The sequence below is a fragment of the Aulonocara sp. 'chitande type north' Nkhata Bay genome, linkage group LG6, assembly GCF_057382095.1.
Source record: "Aulonocara sp. 'chitande type north' Nkhata Bay isolate Kocher_YH1m ecotype deep benthic linkage group LG6, A_spYH_male_GT1.1, whole genome shotgun sequence".
Classification (NCBI taxonomy): Eukaryota; Metazoa; Chordata; class Actinopteri; order Cichliformes; family Cichlidae; genus Aulonocara; species Aulonocara sp. 'chitande type north' Nkhata Bay.
In genome coordinates, this window is record NC_141349.1 from 31,741,132 (window position 1) to 31,760,116 (window position 18,985).

Consider the following 18,985-nt stretch of genomic DNA (forward strand, 5'->3'; position numbering starts at 1 on the left):
TTTCTAAAAAAGAGATTTGGCTTTGAGGTGGATCCGTGTTCTTTTTGCACTGATGAAAATGAAACCCTAGAACATCTTTTTTTTCTATGCCCTATCACACAATGCTTTTGGTGTGACTTAAAAATGGATTTCCCTAAAAATTAATGATGTGCCACCATTTGAATTACATCATATAATTTTTTTTATATGGATCATCTAGCATTGGGTGTCTCAGACATTCTTAACATCATCATACTTTTGAGTAAATATCACATCCATTGTGCTATATGGAGGAACACTAAGCCTTCTCTCCCTGGTTTTATTAATGATTTTAAGATATTTTCTTCTTCGCTAAAAAAGACAAAAAGCAAATATGCCAAAAAAAATTAACCAGGATATTGCCCGTCTCCTGCTATTCTAAATTTTGACTTATGCTGAAGCTAATATATTGTTAAGTAATGCAGCTGCTTCACTTAGGCTACTAGCAGGTTGCGGAGTAGACATCTGTGTAGTGGTTTGTTTGAAATCTACCACTTTTTCCTTCAGTTTCCTTGTCAGGAAACAACTTCCTGTTCAACTGAAATGCCTTGGTTTTCAGTGGAGTGTGTGAGAGGGTTTCAGTGTGAGAGTGTTTCAGTAGTGTGTATGAGAGATAAAATTTCAATAGTGTGTGTGAGAGCGTTCCAGTAATAATGTCCCTTACAGCACCTCATACACACACGCACTCGGCTTGCAGACACAAACATAATTTCTCAGATTCCTCCCTTTCTTCTATATGGCCATTTCACTTTCATTGTTCTGATCCTACTCTCCTCCAAGTTCATAGTTTTTTTCCATTTTCCTTCCATATTTTTATTTTAATTTCACACTTCAGTGGAGAAACCTAAATGATGACCTGCAAAGCTATATCTGGAAATACTGTGTGAGTAAGTATTTGCACACATATTGATAATAAGTGGCAATTCTCTAAAACACAGCAACTATATGAAAGAAAGGATGGTTGAGTCAAATTCCTTGTTTATGTGCACAAACTTTGTCAAATATAGATTACTCTAATTCCGGCTGATAGCTAGGTTAAACAAAAAGACCTGAAAGGAAGACAACATGAAAGGAAGAAAGCGCAGAAAAATGGGGGCGATCGTGGCGAGTTGGCAGTTTGTCTTTAATCGAAAGGTTGCCGGTTCGAGCCCCGGCTCGCACAGTCTCTGTCTTTGTGTCCTTGGGCAAGACACTTCACCCGTTGTCTACTGGTGGTGGTCAGAGGGCCCGGTGGCGGCAGTGTCCGGCAGCCTTGCCTCTGTCAGTGCGCCCCAGGGTGGCTGTAGTTACAATGTAGCTTACCATCACCAGTGTGTGAATGTGTGCGTAAATGGGTGGATGACTGAACATGTAAAGTGCTTTGAGGTCCTTAGGGACTAGTAAAGCGCTATATAAATACAGGCCATTTACCAATGAGAGAAAACAAGCAAGAAAGAATTACGGTAAAGAAAAAGTCTTTTGGCCAACACCTCTCTCTTTCCCACTCTGCTTGGCCCAAGATGACTCTGAGATGCCTCTAGGGTGATATTAACACAAAATGACTCTTCCCAGCTGTCCAGTAACATACGCACACACACACACACACGCACGCACGCACGCACGCACACACTGTCCCATGTCTGACCCGTTAGCAGGCGGTAATGGCACAGAGTCTATTTTACTTGAGGCCAATAACCTTACAGATGTTTTTATCACTGATCTAATATATTTTCACTTACAACCTGGTAAAAAAGATTAAACTTATACCTTAAAATACAGCTTTTAAGGTAAAAACATAGCTAAGTTCGATCGATTGAAGGACAGAAGACAGTACAAAGCCAAATAGAAACAAAACAACTAAAATTAAACCATATATATACATTTATATGCACTGGCAGGGAAGAAAGAAATGTAACTCATACCACTTGTCCATTCTGTGGATTTTTGTGGGCATAAGGAGGACCTCTGATGTGATTCCACATCTGACCAGATGTCATTGCAAACACCACACACTAGAGAGAGATAAAATAACAGATGAGAGAGTCAAGCATAGATAAGTAACTTTTCCATTACATAAAACATGACATCATAGTTTTGTTAAAATGGGGAGAAAACTACACCCCTAATCTCATTTCACACAACGTCCCTGACATGTAAAAGTAGATAAATATGGAAAAACAAATATTTCACTCCAACCTAATGTTGGTGTATATGTATCATACCAGTGCAGCCATGGCCCATCCAGTCTTGTTGTATATAAATTCCAAGTTGTTCCTCCTCAAATACAGCAATCCTCCAACTAGAGATACTAAGAGCGCCAAAGCAATAGTTCCTGAATAATTAGGAGGACGGAAGACCCGAATCTGAAAAGCCAGAAAGAAAGTGAGATGAAAGTGAATAACATGGTAACATGTTGCAGTTGCTGTATGACTTTAATTTTGTAGTAGTCTGTATGTAAAATTATATTCTATATCTGATGTAAAGCAAAAATTTCCTATGATTTCTTACACATTCAAGATAAAACTCAGTGAGTGGATGAAAGTAACATTATGTATTCAGTGTTTTTTATATTTGAAATTTTTGAGGGTTTTTTATTGAAGGAGAAGCAAATATAAAGCTGATTTAAAATGTCAAATCATTTTCTGAACTAATACTAATGTGAGCAGAAAAGGGTCCTTGAAACTGTCAAATAATTCCATAATTTCAAATAATTTACTTCCAGTACTAAAATATGAATTTTACATATAAATTAAAAACTCCTTGCAGTTAATTTCTGTGACAGAGACATAAAAAGAAATTTAAGAGAGCCACAACACAGCAAGCACAATTACTCCATCTAGAACAAAGACCATGAATCTGTTTCTGACAGAATACTCTTCCTCCACATAATCACACACTACTTTGTGAATTAAAACTACATTATTAATTATATAAAATAATAATAATAATAACTTGTGACATTATACTGGGGTACATACTCAGTTCCATTAAACTCAGTAATATTTGAGGATGTGATCAACCAAGGCCAATAAAATTAGTCTATGAAATTCTCTGCAATATGTTTTTTTTCTTCTATTTTCAGTGTCTTTCTTCTTGAGGATATTTCAGTGCGACTATAATACCAAACATTGTTATTCCAACAGATCAAGATGTTCTAAAAGATAAATGTGTAACTGGTGACAATTTTATTTGAGGTGATTGGTGTTGTGATTTGGTGTTATATAAATACAATTGAACTGGCTTGAAATTATTATATTGCAAATGAGAATGTGTTGACACTCTACAGCTATTAAAAGTTTGCCCTACAAATTTGCCATGTACCAGGCTGCAAATGCTTGACTATGTATGCATAAAGAGGAAAAAACATTTTTTTCCTGTTTATTTTAACATGGTTCTACTACACCCACACTAGAATCTTGATGAAAGGTTGAAGGAAAAAGCAAGAATAACTTATTGTTGTATTCCATCCATTCAACTTTCATTTCCAGAATACAGTGCACACATGACACTAAATGTCAAAGTCAAAGGACACTGATGTATGAATTATTAAAGCAAAAAAAATGTAGCTAGGTCAAGGGATGAATCAGTCTCGTGTCTACACATAAACAGCTTTGTTACTAGCAGTCGTCACAAAAATACATAATTTGTTTCCATTTATTTAGTTGAATCTAAGAAAAACGTAAAAGTTAAAGTATGGCAGGCATACAATTTTTGCAACAAAAAGGTGATTCCCAAAGCTATTAACTATAAGCTTGGCATATCTCAGCATGGTGTGCAGTATGTGCTTAAAACATAAAAAACAAAGCAAAACAAACAAAAAAACCCAACAGCTGATGAGCAGAATCTGAAATTCCTGCCCTTACAAGGAGAGGGAATGCAAACAGCAAAGACACAGGACTTAAGAAATGCATCTGACCTTTGAAGTTTGCTAAACAGGAAATAACCTGAATCGAAAGGTGGCCAACAAGAAGCCTTTCTTAAGTAAGGAAGGGGAAAAGGGAGACTGAGGTATGTCAAATTACACAAGAAATAAATTGAAAAAAAATATTGACAATAGGCCAAGGCCTTATGGAGCGATGACTCCAAATATGAAAGTATTGGTTCATTGTCATCAACATGTGTAGAGGAGATCATCGGGCCAGAGGTACAACAGTGAGTGTCTACAGTCACTATAGACAAAACACTGTGGATAATCTGTCATGGTTTGCATCAAACTGAATTTCACTCAGTTGTGATGGTGACCTTGTCAAAATCGATTTAATTACGAACACAGAAAAGAACCATTAGAGTTTGATCCACCGTGTAGATGCATCTGGAAAAGTATCAACTATATTTTTGGTATGTTATAGCAACTGCCTTATTTTTCAGCATGACAATGAGCCAAACATACTGCCAACAAATTTTATTTTATTGGCAGTTAAAGAAAATCATCACCATGACGGAGAATGGAACAAAAAGAAGCCAACAAACAAAAAAGTGCCTTCGAATGTCCTTTAAGAAGTCTGGACGTATTTATAAAGTAGTATTTATAAATGGAGAAGGCTGGAAGTATTTATAAAGAGTCCTTTAAGAAATTACAAAGAAGCTTTCCTAAGAGTCCAGGTTCTGTTTAAGAATAGAGAGTCATACAAAATAATGACTTTCAAGCTCATTAGAACTGCATATGCAATTTTTTCCTTACATAGTTCACCTCTATCTATATGTTACAATCAAACTCTTATTCCCCATTTTCCTAACAAAATATAAAGAAATGAAAGGAGATTGAAGACTTTTGCACATTACTGTAGGCTTCTAGAATATCCATCTGCTAGTCAAGGAAACTGCCAAGGAAAAATTATAAGTAACTTGTGCAAGCAGGTTACAAGCATATTTTTTGCTGGAATTGAAAACTGAAGGTTGAATTGAAAACCATAGAGAGAGAGAGAGAGAGAGAGAGAAAACAACCTGGGTCAAAAACACCTCAGCATTACACAGTAATAGCCAATTTGAAGGAAAGCGTTGTCGGGGATGCATCCACTGAAGACAAAACACTTAGTCACATAGAAAAGTGTTGTATGAATTTATGAGTGAATGAGACTTGTAGCAGAAAGTGTTTTGAGTATATAAATACCAGTCCATTTATCGAAAAGGTCAATAAACTGCAATACACGGGATTTCAACAGTTCTAACCATATCTACAAAAACTATTGTGGGTGTATCTACACAGGTTTCTTCATCATTTCTCACAAACACGTGAATGTTTCTGCAACTGCACAAAACTGAATAAATGTTTTGATTATAAAGTACCTGAACATCTGTGCGGTCCGCAATCCACTTGGCAAGCTGTTCTGAGGCAAAGCCAATCCTTTGCAGATCAAATGTATCAGCCCTTTTTGGCTTTCCCTTTGCTGGGAAATGCATAAAGGTTGGGGCGCTGTTCATGTTCAACTAAGAGAAAGAGAACACACAATGAAGAAGATATTAAGTTAATGAATCATTAAATACACAAGGGCAAAATATTATCCTAAATCATAACATATTAGCAGACTGGTGGCATAGGCTTGAATTTGTTTTCATTGCTGGCATTTCCTCCAAATACTTCTATCATGTGGGATGATGTAGCATTTTTCACTTCCTCAGCTTTATTTTGTTATGAAGTTCGGCAAATAAAAATGCATATGTTGTCATTTAAATGTGGACACAGTAGTATTTCCAGCACAAACAGTTTCATGAATGAGTCATCATTAAGGTGACACAAACAACAAAACATTAGCCAAAACTTTCAGTGAAGATATCCTTACTGCCAGAGAGCATCAGAGAGCAAAGCTGCACTCACTCTGCTTTTGTATCAGTACCATTTCACAGGAGCCAAATTCTAAAGTGCTGCTGTCAGGTAAATACTGCATTTAAACTTCAACTTTTTGTTGAAGTTTCAAATCCTGTCTAGACTTTGCACCCAAGACATTTGAGACTGTTGTTAAAATTTATGAGAACTGTCAAGGAAAAAGTTAGTTATGTTTTATTATGTGAAACCTTTCAACTGCCAAAATGATCAAACAAATTTGACTATCTTTACAGTTATGCTATGTAACTTCAAGGACTTTAACCCTTTAAGACCTACCATAGAACCAAGTCCGCCAGAGCTTATATTATATTTTTACATGGTGTGGTGCCATTTTTGGGAGCATTTCAAGTTGCTATACATCAATACAACAATTATAGCCCAGATTTTAATAATTTATTATTCATTAAGTGCATAGTAATTACATAAATTGCAAAAAAGTGCAATAAACTACAAAAAAATTGAAAATCGTTTTGGCTTTTTTAACATATATTTCTAGTTAGAGAAATTTAAGAGGCTTATCCCTAAAAACTGTTAATACAAAAAAGTTGCACAAACTAGTTTCCCACCACAGGAAATTTATTTTGAGTGTCTTCATAGTTTTATTTTTGAAATACACCAATTTTTATATACTGCAGGAAAAACGAAAATAAATATTATACTGCAAATTTGCAAAAAAGCAGCATATGCATCAAAATAAACTATTTCCAGCAGTGCAATATGAGTCCTAAGCATCCCAGAAACGACACAGAAAGTCATAAAGTCAAAGATAACTTTTAAAAACACCAGTATAGGCCCTGAGGCCCTGATGGTTAAAAAAAAAAAAAAACGACATTTCCGCGAAAATGACGTCACTTCCGGTTTTGGGCAGGTAATGGCGGACATGCAAAAGTTCGTGCTGACATCTATTCCAACGTAGGAAGTGTGATGAACAGCTGATCGGATCGGCAAAGCGTGTTTCTGGAATATTATGTTTTTGTTGCTGCAAGTGCTTTTTATGCAGTTTTTGCAAAGCTATATGTGGAAGGAAACTGTGACCTAGGACAAGCTGATGGCATAAGATGTAAGTACAACTCCTCCGGTTTCATATGCAAAAAAAATTATTGCGCTAACTCACGTGGTTGCAGAGCTACCGGGATTTAAAAATAGTTACACAAAACAGAGCGTACCCGCTCAGACCGGCTTTAAAGGGTTAAGGAAAGTCCAAAAATCAGGTCAGGACCCTGCACCATGCTAAAACTCAATACTAAACAACAAAATACAAGACAGAGGACAAGAAGCAACCATTAAAACAATATAAGAGAAGGAAAAATATACCGAAATAGTAAGCAGAAAAGAACAAAAACAAAAGTAGTAAAAGCAAAAAAAATCTTAGCACTTAAAATGTTTTTTTCTGGATTATTGTTCATCTAAATCATGATAAAAGAAAGAAAAGAACTAAAAACAGGCTTTATATCAATATGCATCTATTGAAAGTTCTAAGAGTATCTTATAATAACAAAACAAAAAAACCCCCCCAAAAAACAAAAATGACAGCTATTTTTTTGACGCCTCTTTTCTGAGTTTTAAATATCTGGTAAAACAAAAACAAAGAAGGAACCAGTGGAGGAATAACAAGTACTAACAAACAATCTAGTTCTATCCTCAATCCAACAGATGCATGAACACACATCAAATTATCATTATTTTTAGTGCAACTTTAGGTAGTGAGTATGACAATCTAAAGACTGCAGTGGGTTTAAGCGAACCAGTTGAAAATGGTTACCTGCTGGAAAACATCAGCTCCCTCATCATAGTCCACTACCGTGAAGAATAGCTTGTTGGAGAAAGCAGATGAGTACCGCCATGAGTTTGCCAGGACCTGGTACTCCTCATTTGCCTGCCTACAAAATAAACAGGACAGACAGAAGAGATATATATTAATTTACTATTGTAAAATGCAACAGTATTACATTCACAAAACACAAGCATGTGCAAAAACATTTTCCATCAGTGCTATGCTCAAAAACAATCATTCTTTTGTGTACTTAAATTCCAAAACTTAAAGAGCCTAGTTAAAATTAGTATGTAGTATGAAACTGGGACAGAGCTTAAGAGTGATGTGGGAGTGAGGACTCCAGTGATTAGCCATCGTTTTCACTGCCCGATAGTCCTCTTAAAGCAGACACTCAGGTCACCATCTAACATCCATCTTACATTCTCTCCTTGCTCTCTTTTTCTAATGATGTCACACTAATGTTAATAAGAGAATGCTTGGAACAAGGAAAGACAGAGAAAGTGAAGACAAAAGACAAAAGGAGTGACATTAATGTATACATCTGTTAATTATACAGTATAAGTTTTATATAGTAGTTTATATAGTTTTATATAGTACGTATTATATAAGTTCCCTAGTTTGTTGTTAGATTAAAAACACATACAAACAAACATTTAGAATTTAGATATTTTGAATGAAAGGACTTTGTATTTATGGTGTGTATGAAACTGTAAATTGCAGAATCTGGTTTGGCAATGATTTATTGAGTTACTGTCATGCAATTTCAGCAAAGATAATTTTATACGAACGTCAAAAACAGAAACAATAATTTTTTGTGTTGCGTTACTTTCATACACTGAGTCCATTCACTCTGTCTGCCTGCTGTGTGGTACTGACATGGCTGACGAATAACTTATCTAATCAAGTGACTGATGACGTAGAAGAGTGGCTGATTAAAGAAACCAGCCAGGTCAAGATAGAGAAGGTCAGTGATAATTTCATCAGCTGGCTGGATGCCCCTTTGGACACAACGATATGGTCAGCTACCTGGTTTTTACTACATAGCAAAGAGGAGCTGGCTAGGTTTACCATACAAAATGAAGCAGTTACAGACTAAATTTGTATGTAATTTTTACTACATTTTCAGATTAAGCTTGTTATTTGTGTAAGCATTCACTATTTGAGTTCTCAAACTGAAAATTCCTAAAAATTGTAATAGCCACTATTTTTAATATAAATTAGTATGACTGAAAAAAAAAATACCATCAAAAACCATCATCACAACCAACCATCAGACAAGCAAGAAATAATTAAGTAATATGCAGCAGACTGCAGTATCACACGTAACACCACATTTTGGGTTCTCTGACAAGAAGCTTTCATAACCATGGACAGCTCTAGAGCTGTCTCAATTATGAACTCCAGTGCCATGATAAGAACTGTCCATGGTGCTGAAATACAATTTAACACTTGTCAGGGCGTTAAAGTTGTAGATTCACATAAGAACAAATTTTCATTAAAAATAGAATGAGAGAAATAATTACTTCAGCCACTGCTGAATTTTAATTTTTCTCACTTGCAAAGAAATGAACAGTGTCTAATTTTCATGGTAGTTTCATTCGGATGGAGAGAGATAATATCTACCTGCCCCCCAAAACAAAACAAAAAAGCAAAATATATGACATAAAAGTTATAAATAAATATTTTTTTTGTTATTGAGTGAAATAAGTATTTGATCCAACCCAACCAGAATTCTTAATCAAGGTTTTTAGACAAAACTGGTGTTTTTTTTCTATTGATTAAGCACTGCTTCCAGCCAAGAGTGATACCATATATGCCCTATAGCTGCAGAAAAGGCTAACATTGTTATATTTTTACAAAAAAAAAAAACAAAACCAGATAAACATAAGAGGTTTTTGGACAAAGTGTGTGTTCTCCATTCTTTAAGCACCGGCACCGTTTCAAAAGTACCGGTTTGGTACTGGTATCGGATAAAACCTAAACGATACCCATCCCTACTCATTATGCGTATAAAACATAGCTTTACACAGAATCAATTTCTTCCATTCCAACCTCTCCACCATCACGGACAAGACAAGAAAAAAAAAACTGTTGAAGAACCTCAGATTAGATTAGAGAGACAGTAATCTTAGAGAGAGTAATCTAATTTGTTATACAGGTACTTGACCTTGCTGTGTTGTACCTCATTCTGCTGCAAATGTGATACAGGTTGGATTTTTTTTTAAGTAGTAATTACAATTTAAGATTGCAGTTGGAGTTTTGTCTGTTGTTGTTGTTGTCATTTTTTTTAAATCTCCCTGTGCATTTAATGCTTCTAGTATATAAGTGGCTATGGGACTTGTTCTGTGGACAGTATTCATTTCCTTTTGGTAGTACAGAAGAAAAGAACATGAGTTTAAAGGACTTTTTCACTGTAGCCCACTGAGAAAACTCACAGGAGGGCATGACATCTTGGGCAATAGCGGGAAGGACAAAGGAATAGCTGTTACAGTAAGAGCTATGGCACATTGTGTCCTACAGTAGGTGTACTGCGCGTGTACGCGTATATACCTGCAGACAGAACATTGCCTTTGAGGCTGTAGGGCAGTGAACATGACGATGACAGAGTAGTTTCTGGGTGGGGCCTTGACAAAACGACGGAACTTGTCCCCATTCATCCGGATAACTGAACGCCGAGAAGACCACTCCATCATCTGGTCAACTTTCTCTGACAGCAGGTTCTGAACACCCAGAAAAAGAAAGAGGTGGAAATAATACATCCCATTAGGATTTTATAGGAAAAAGAAGAACAATGCAATCATAGTTAAGTAACAATTCAGGGAAATAAGACCGTAGTATGTATGATCCTGCTTCCTTACATTTTATCTTAAAAAACGGCAATGTTTCTTCCAGCCTTTTCTCCTCATGTGAAACATGTATACTCTGACTGAAAGTCCAAGGGTGACTCAGTGGTGGGTGGTAGAAGACTTAAATAAAAATAGGTTTGACTACTGGCCTATAAATATTAATAGGGTACAAACTAATTTCCCCCCGAAAATTAGGGCTGTCAGCGGTAATGCGGCGTTAACGTGGTCATCACAATTAACGCAATTTAAATTTTTTACGCGCTCAACCCATCTGGAGTGCAGAATGAACAAACTTCGGACAAACTGCCCGACAGGGGCATTTCAGGGATTTCGACTCCAGATGGGTTAATTGTTAATCGCGTTAGTCGTGATGACGGCGCATTGATGATGACAGCACTAAAAAAAAATATAAAGTTGCCAATGTGAGATTTCTTTGCCTTTAAACCAGATGAAAGAGGTAGAGAGGAAAGAGGCAAAGAGGTGTGCCGCTTGTGCAGACGTATAGTGCGAGCAAAGTACTCAAACACGACTAACTTGCATGAGCATGTACGTGTCCACCATCCGGCTGAGTATGCAGCTATCACCACCTTCTGCAGCTCCATCAACAAGCATTTGGGCGGACTCTGAGGAGGGTGCATTTGCTCGCAGATGAAAGAGGATGCTGTTAAAACAGCGCTATTATTATTATTATTTTTTTTCTGTTGATGCTTCTATTAGCTCCATCGTTTTTAGCAAACTTACTCATGGGCAAATAAATAAATAAATCATCCCTGTAAAAACAATTGACGATGGGCTCAGCCTATCGTCGATAGTCGATATATTCGTCCAGTTGCCCAAGCCTAGTTTACGATCATGCTTTCTAATTCTCACTGTCAGTTTTTAGAAGCCATCATATGCACGCATCTCTGGTATTGGCAGAGGGACATTTAATTCAGGGTTGAAGCATGGCAGAGATCAGCGGCAAGCATTCTGTCATCACATATTACATATGTAGATTAACTTTTCATCTTACTGTCTCCATTACTCTCTCCCCAAATTTGGTAGCATTGGATCAAGTAGACAGTAACTAAATAATTTAGCATTGCACTTCACTCCAGCTACTAATTGGGCACAAAATCTTTTTTGCTCACTCTTACATGTACGTACACACACACACACACACACACACACACACACACACACACACACACACACACGGTCATAGACTTGGCTGAAGAAAGCAGAGCTGTTGTCTAAATCTCTCCAGTAAACTGCCTGGGGACAAGATTGACAGAGACAAACAAAAACTAAAAGGAGGAAGAGGAAGAGAGTGAGGCAGAAATAGGCAATACACACAGCTGCTGACATGTGTTTCTGCAGTATTGCTTGTGTGTTTTAGACAACACGCACACACACACACACTCCTATATATACATGGCCCAGGAGAGCCATGTATAATGAGGAAGGAGATTCCCAAGGGAACATGAAAAGGCAACAATAAGTACTACACAAAAACACAAATGTATACACAATAGTGTGAATGTCCACATGAGGTACAAAGTGGTTTCTATACACCTCTGCTTTTCTGCCTTTGATTTATGTACCTTGTTGCTGCCCGTGTGCATTCACCCCCGAAAAGGAGAACTGTCAGTCCTGGATGCCAATCATACTGCAGTAATGATGCACTGTCTAACATTTGTTTTACACACACACACACACACACACACACACACACACACACACACACAGAAAAGATTCAGAAGTACTATGTGAGTATAGATAAGATTGCACACTATTTTTTCAGGACCATTACAGAGTAGCTAGTTTAAAAAACTACAAAAAAAACAAAACAAACACTTTTACTTCTGCCAATTTTCAGGTATGAGCTGCTGTATGGAGGTCTAAAATGAGGGGCTGAAGCAGCAAGGAAACACAAAAGTTATTGAGACAATATAAAAGCAAGCCACAAAACATACATTTATATTTAAATTTAGATTTTGCACTGTACTACATTATTTTCTGACAACTAATTGGCATAAAACTGCATAATTACATTATCACACCATTTTGAGAGTGAAATTATGGGTCTTATGGCATGTATGATTAGCCTTACTGAAATTATTTTACAGCTGCACTGCTACCAGTATTAATGTTTTACAGCTCTACTAAACTAGCAATTTAAAGTAGTTTAATTTAGCTTGAAAGCATTTCTCAACTTGTCCAGTCCCACAGTTAAAATTCAATCAAGTAAAATAATTGCGTGGGCAAATAAGAGACTTATTAAGCTATATATGCGATTAACTGCACTCCAACGTTCCTGGTTATTTTCTTTGTGAATGTGTTTGAAAGTGAACATTTTTTTTGACAATGCAAAAGACTGTCATTAAATGTCAAATTTAGTCATTGTGTATGACGTGTAAGGTCAGATAGGATGACTCTTCAAAGACAGATGATGACAACAGCATACCCCTATACTGTGGTATGATAATGGGGCAAAGAAATGAAATGTTCCTAATAGCCAAGTGTTGGAGTGATATTTCACGATTGTCATTTGTACTTAGGAACATATAATCAATAATCTTTAGAGGTATATAATCAATTGCATATTGATAGGATGTCTGATCCTTAGCAGTCTGCGAAGACTGTTCTCTTTCTGATTTATACTATGGGAGGACACCTACTCTGTATCTGCTTAAGTGTAAGAGCCCTTTGGTTAGGTGGACCGCTGGACTCCTGTCACCAGCTTTTTAAGGAGGCGTTCACAGGGCCATATCTTGACACAAACACACACACACACACACACACACACTGCTCTTTGTTCACATATATGCCTGTGTAAGATGTCACATGTTAATGAGACTATGCATATTCATGTGTGTAAGCAATAAAAGCAGCCTGCAGGGGGACGCAAGTTGAAGTGGGTTGGAAACAACTGCTTCCCTCTCGCGAGTGAAAACTTGAGCTTTGTGTGACCTCGTTCCTGAGTGAGTTTCTGTTTATCCAGCAGTATCAGAGTTAAAGCTCTGACACCAAGTCAGTCACCTGATCCAAATCAAAATATCCACAAACAACGCTATAGGCTGGGCACAGGGGTTTATGTAAAAAATAGAAGCCCACAACATTCCAATGAATTCTACCTAAAATGCATATCGCAGGCATACAGTAAACTGAATACTGTTCTTGAACCGTCTAACATTCATCATTTTGAAATGTAGCATTTTCTTCTTCTAGCACTGAATAATTAAACATAGAAGAAAAAGACTTTAATTTTGGCTTTGCTTTGCCTTTCCTCTTTTTTTTTTTTTAAAGATGCCTTCAGATGACTAATGAAACCATACACACTGCAAAGTAAAAAAGTTAAAAAAAAAAAAAAAAATCTATCCTATGTCAAGGATACAGCACTTTGTGAAAAAAAAAAAAAAAAAAACAATGTTGTTGGGAAACTTCAAAAGACCCTTGGTAACAATAGAAAATGAAGCATAAACAGGTGCACATAAGAGAGTCATAAACAAGTTGAGTGATGCAAAAAAGAAACTTATGTGAAAAGTAACACATTGTAGTGCTTTCTTTGCTTTTTGAAACTTAACTTTGGGCAATACAAAATGTTAAATATAAGAATCACATCAATTTGTCACCAAAGCACTAGTTGTTATATGAGAGTCACAACACACACTTTGGCGTGGGCATGGAAATGAATCTTAACCAAGCGTGCATGTGTGCGTGTTATCCAGTGAGTAAAACGCACAAATGGTCTATAGATATCCTGTTTTATCCATCTCCTTTTGTATTACTAAATATGAATCCCTTAACCTCTCTGTAACACACACACAAAAAAAACTATAGTTCATAGGGTATGGAGCAAATTGTAACACTAGAAGTAAACCTAGAAATAAATATTTTCTATGTTCACAATTTTCCATTTTGCTCTCACTCTCTTGTCTCATCATATCTATTTCTTACTTAATCTCCAGTTCATTCTGTGCCCCTACTTTTCTTGTTTCCTGAATTGTTTTATCCTCTTGTCAAACACCTCACTGTCATTTCACATTGCTTTCAGCGCAAAGCCACTACAGTGCTAAGAACTGAGTGTCATGACTTGTAAAATAAATACAACAAAAGTTACTTTACAACAAACCCACAAAGATCTTACTAGCAGTGCATCCCAACAGCACAGGAAGATAATTCGAAGAGATGTGATTAGACAGCCAGGAGTATGATGCATGACATATAAGGCAAGTGATTCATCCAGCAATGACCATGTAGAAAGAGGTTAAGTGGGGCATGAAAGAGGCCAGTTAGTTTCTTAGTCATCTAGTTGCACAACCATACACTTACTCTGCCAGCCATAAAACTGTTAGAAAATATATCAGTAAGTGAAACAAGGGACCAGTTTGTGAATTAAGAAAGCTAGTTATAAATTAATCTGTCAGCTATGTAGTGTTGAATCAAAAGCTGACATGGTCAACTTTGCAGCTGATAACACTTTTGCATCACTTTGTTTGACAGAGGTTAAAGTTCCCACCCAAAATAAAAAGGCAGCAAAGGTTTTCTGTGAAGAAGAATGATGTGAGAAAGATTTTCGAGGAACATTTTAAAGACTGATTCGACTCGTTCAGTCATGGCTGCTACGAGTTTTATTTTTGTATTTTTTTCTTAATAAAAGTCCTTCACCTCTCATTTGAAAAAAAAAATTGTAGTTTCTACTTTAGAAAAGCCACAGAGGTCAAGTAGTTTAAATCTCTATTGTGCCACTTGAAATTCTCATTTTGATTTTCACTGTTTAAAAGATAAAATGCACATGCAAATTTTTTTTTGTCATTTCGAAAAAGCATGCACAGAGAAACAAACTGTCCTGTCTTCATTTTTCTGTCTTCAAAGGCCAACTGAGAAGTTCCTTTGAAGAAATGTAGAGAGTACAATTTGTAACACTCTTCAATGATGGTGCCATAACAAGGGCACATGCACGGGAAGGGGTGGGGTTGAAATAAATGATTTAAAAGTTTCCTACATATGTTTGTATATGTGTGTTTCACATCAGCATTAGTCTTAAAACCTCTATGGAGTATCTTTATATACCTCATTTGCAAACAGCCAGGGGTTTGATCTGTGAATACTCAACATAAAAGCTAACAGTGTTTGTTTCTCTCAACAATCCCTTGCTCCAGGCAGTCTTAACCAAGGGCTATTGTGAGTGAATGGGTTTCTGCTTTGGTCATCAGCCTCCAAACAGTTTGCTTCAGTTCTCCCATTGAAAGGGGGATTACTAGAAATTGACTTCATATAATAAAGGAACAAAGACTCGCTCTTCCTCTCTCATCATCAGAATCATGTTGCTTTTGTAAAACCCAACAAAGACTTATTCATGGTCAGTTTCTTGTAATCATAGTGTCCTTATGATGACCTTTCTGTGTTGTGCTAAAGTAAAGATACATAAAGGATACTCATATACTGATGCACTATAAAAGCTCAAGAGGACACAGGAATTGAGGAAGGAAGGAAAAAAATAATACTCAGTGGTTCTTTTCTTTTTATTTATTTATATTGAATAAGATATAATGAAAAATATAGGAAGGATGTTAGGAAGAGGTTAAAGAAATCAGGGTGTATAAATTAATTCAGTGGTGGGTAGGGCTGCCACGATTATGTCGACTATTAAAATCGTCGACGACTAATTTAATAGTCGACGCATCGTTTGAAGCTTTGTAAGATCACAAAGGACGCAGGAATGAGTACCGGTAGTAGGATTTAAGAGTGTAATAACGGACTGAAACAGAAGATGGCAGCACTGCATGTACAAGGATGCCAGCTCCCGTTAAACCCCGAAGAAGAAGAAGCTGTGTCCCAGAATTCATAGCGCAGCTCAGCGCAGTTGTCAACAATGGCGGCAGCTAGTTAGTTTTAACTTTACTCTTATTATTCTTTCTGGGGCACAAAATAAACGTTTAACATATTTTCAGGCTTGAATGTAGCTGTGTAAACCTCAAATATCTGCTCAGTTTATCAAGACACCACATATTTTCAAAAGCGCTCCGACGTTTTCGGAGACGTCTGTTACCCACTAGCTCGTTAGCTAGGCGGGGGCAAGGCTAACTAGAGCCGTGAGAACACCGGACTCCCGGCAAATCGTTTTCAAACCCACCGCCGTCTTTCGCTAGTCAGGTTAAACATATGAGTCACTTAGATAACATCTCCCACCCCCATTCTCTGCGGCCTGCTGGAGCGGGAGGGCTAGTAGGAGGAGTTGGCCGTCCGACTGCGGTCTGGGGTGTGGGGCCTCCCTGCTGCTGCGGAGTCGGGGTGGTCTGCCTCTCCCCACCGCAGGGAAAAGGGTAACACCACCTGGGTCTGGGTGCAATTCCCCCCTCCAGGGGCAAGGGTACCTAGACCCGGTTTGTAGAGTACGCTTGGGGAGTGTGATTGTGTGTACAGCGTCTCTTTATGTCTGTCTCCACGTTGGTTGAGTGTGGAGTGAGTGCATATGAGAGCATGAGGGTGGGAATGGATGTTTGTGTCTGTGTGTGCCTGTATGTCTGTGTCTATATGTCAGGTTGGGTATCAGACGCCACCTCTCTGGGGACACCTCAGGCCCTCCAAGGTTTGGAGGCCTATCTCCACCCACCACCACTTCCCCTGCCGGTGGCGGACTCCCTCAGGTGTCGGTGTGTTGGTGGTTCTTTGTGTCTGGGGGTGGGCGTCCGGGTACACACCGGCTCACTCCTTGGCGGCCGCTTGTCGGGGCCTGGGGCTCGCTCGGGCCCCTTTGGAGGTGGGGTGCCCCCGGCCTCTCGGCCTAGGGCTCGGTCACTCAGGCGCAGCTGGGGGCCGGCGGAGCTCACCGGCGCGTCACTGCAACTCCCCCTGACTTCTGCTCCGCGGCTGCTGGGCGAGCCCTCATCTGGGACTCTCCTCAGCTCTTACTGGGACAGTGGCGCGGCTGCCCCTCTGTTGGTCTTCCATGGTCTCTTGTGTTCTGGGGGCCTCTGGATGTCTGGAGTTTTGATCTCCTCCATACCCGCTTCACACCCTGGAGGACGGGGCTGTGGCCCCCCCACACTCCCTAGCAGATCATTACATGGAGAAACCTTTGGAATGCAAGCATGCTGATCCACACAGGTATGCACACATGGGTATTCACAGACGCGGACTAAAGCTTTCTTGGCTGCTGCCTCAAAGCACACTGTGCGCTGTCTATCTTGCGTGCTGCACAATATCGTTTATTATTTAGTAAATATTGATATCTATGACTAGCTAGTTTATTGTGATGGTGCTTTGTTTTCTCTATTATTATGTTGCTCTTTGTTGTTTGCTGTCTCCTCTGTTTGTTTTTTTTGTTTGTTTTTTTTTTTTTTTTTCTCCATACAGGTGACCCAGGAGTTCTTTTTTTTTTTCTCTCTCTTCCCCCCCCTTCTCACCGTCTCTTCTCCTCTTTGGTTTTCTTTCTTTCTCTCCCCCTCTCTCTCTCATTCATTCCCCCTGTCCTATTTATTAAAAAAAAAAAAAAAAAAAATGACAAAGGATGAACTGAAGCTCTGCCATCACGTAATGTCGCATACTGCTGTTTCTGATGTCATTTTAAAGAGAAAAAAAAAAAAAAAAAAAAAAAAAAAAAGATAATTTAAAAATGTTATTGTTTGGCTTTCTTTAGTATTTTATTTGTTCCTGAGTAAATCGGTTTGGCTGAGATTAAAGTTATAGTTTTTGCACAGCTAAAACTGTCAAGCAGACAGCTGATTGTCAGAAGTGTGAGACGCTGGAGAATATACTCCGGTGTCCTGTTATATTTTAGAAAGCAAGGAGTTTATTAAACTTCACCGAAACAATCTGCAAATTTCATTAAAAATTAATAAACTACCATCTTGTCTTTATTTTTAGTTAGCACAAACACTTCAAGCTGTAAGCTAATGATAGTTATGTAAGACCAGATGCTGCTGGTGCAATAAGCTGTACGCTGTACGTCCAATGGATGATGATCTGATTAGTCGACTAATCGCAAAAATAATCGTTTGTGGCAGCCCTAGTGGTGGGATAGAAAATAAAAAAAGAATCCTGCATGTGGCAATGGGTACTAACTAAGGGGATAAAAAAAAAAAAAAGAGGAAAGAACATATTTGAAAAATAACGTTTAAAAGAGGGAACAAGACAACATAACAGAGAACAATTATTAATATGGACACGTGAGCACAAAGCCATAATAAGAAAACTTTCCCCCAGACTAAAAATAATGCAAACATTTGTTTTGCATCAATTTGTCCATTTTCAAGCAGATCTCACACACACACACACACACACACACACACACACACGTACACACACACACACACACTCACGTAATCAGGGAAATTCTGTGAACATGTTTTCAGGATTTTTAAAAGGTAGAGAACAGATAAGGTGTTAAGATGCTATCACATATAACATCAGACATATTGGCAGCATATCTGTGCAAGTCAGTTATTGCTCCTCTCTCTCTCACCTCCACTGAATAAAACAAGCATTCATTTTGCCGACTCCACACTTGTCAGCCCATAATCTGTGCTTCCCAGAAATATCATGACTTGTCACTAGACA

The 18,985-nt window shown here is 37.9% G+C and overlaps 1 protein-coding gene across 1 annotated transcript in view; it reads right to left on the bottom strand.

Annotated features, from left to right (window-relative positions):
* Nucleotides 1–18,985, bottom strand: part of LOC147328147 (dolichyl-diphosphooligosaccharide--protein glycosyltransferase subunit TUSC3) — a 78,678-nt gene that overhangs the window by 32,204 nt on the left and 27,489 nt on the right. The window contains exons 2-6 of the mRNA XM_086296318.1: nucleotides 10,146–10,315; nucleotides 7,584–7,701; nucleotides 5,284–5,424; nucleotides 2,220–2,360; nucleotides 1,920–2,009 (exon numbers count right to left, since the gene is read on the bottom strand). Coding sequence (XP_086152444.1) covers nucleotides 1,920–2,009; nucleotides 2,220–2,360; nucleotides 5,284–5,424; nucleotides 7,584–7,701; nucleotides 10,146–10,315 — 660 coding nt within the window. The remainder of the gene's footprint in view (nucleotides 1–1,919; nucleotides 2,010–2,219; nucleotides 2,361–5,283; nucleotides 5,425–7,583; nucleotides 7,702–10,145; nucleotides 10,316–18,985) is intronic.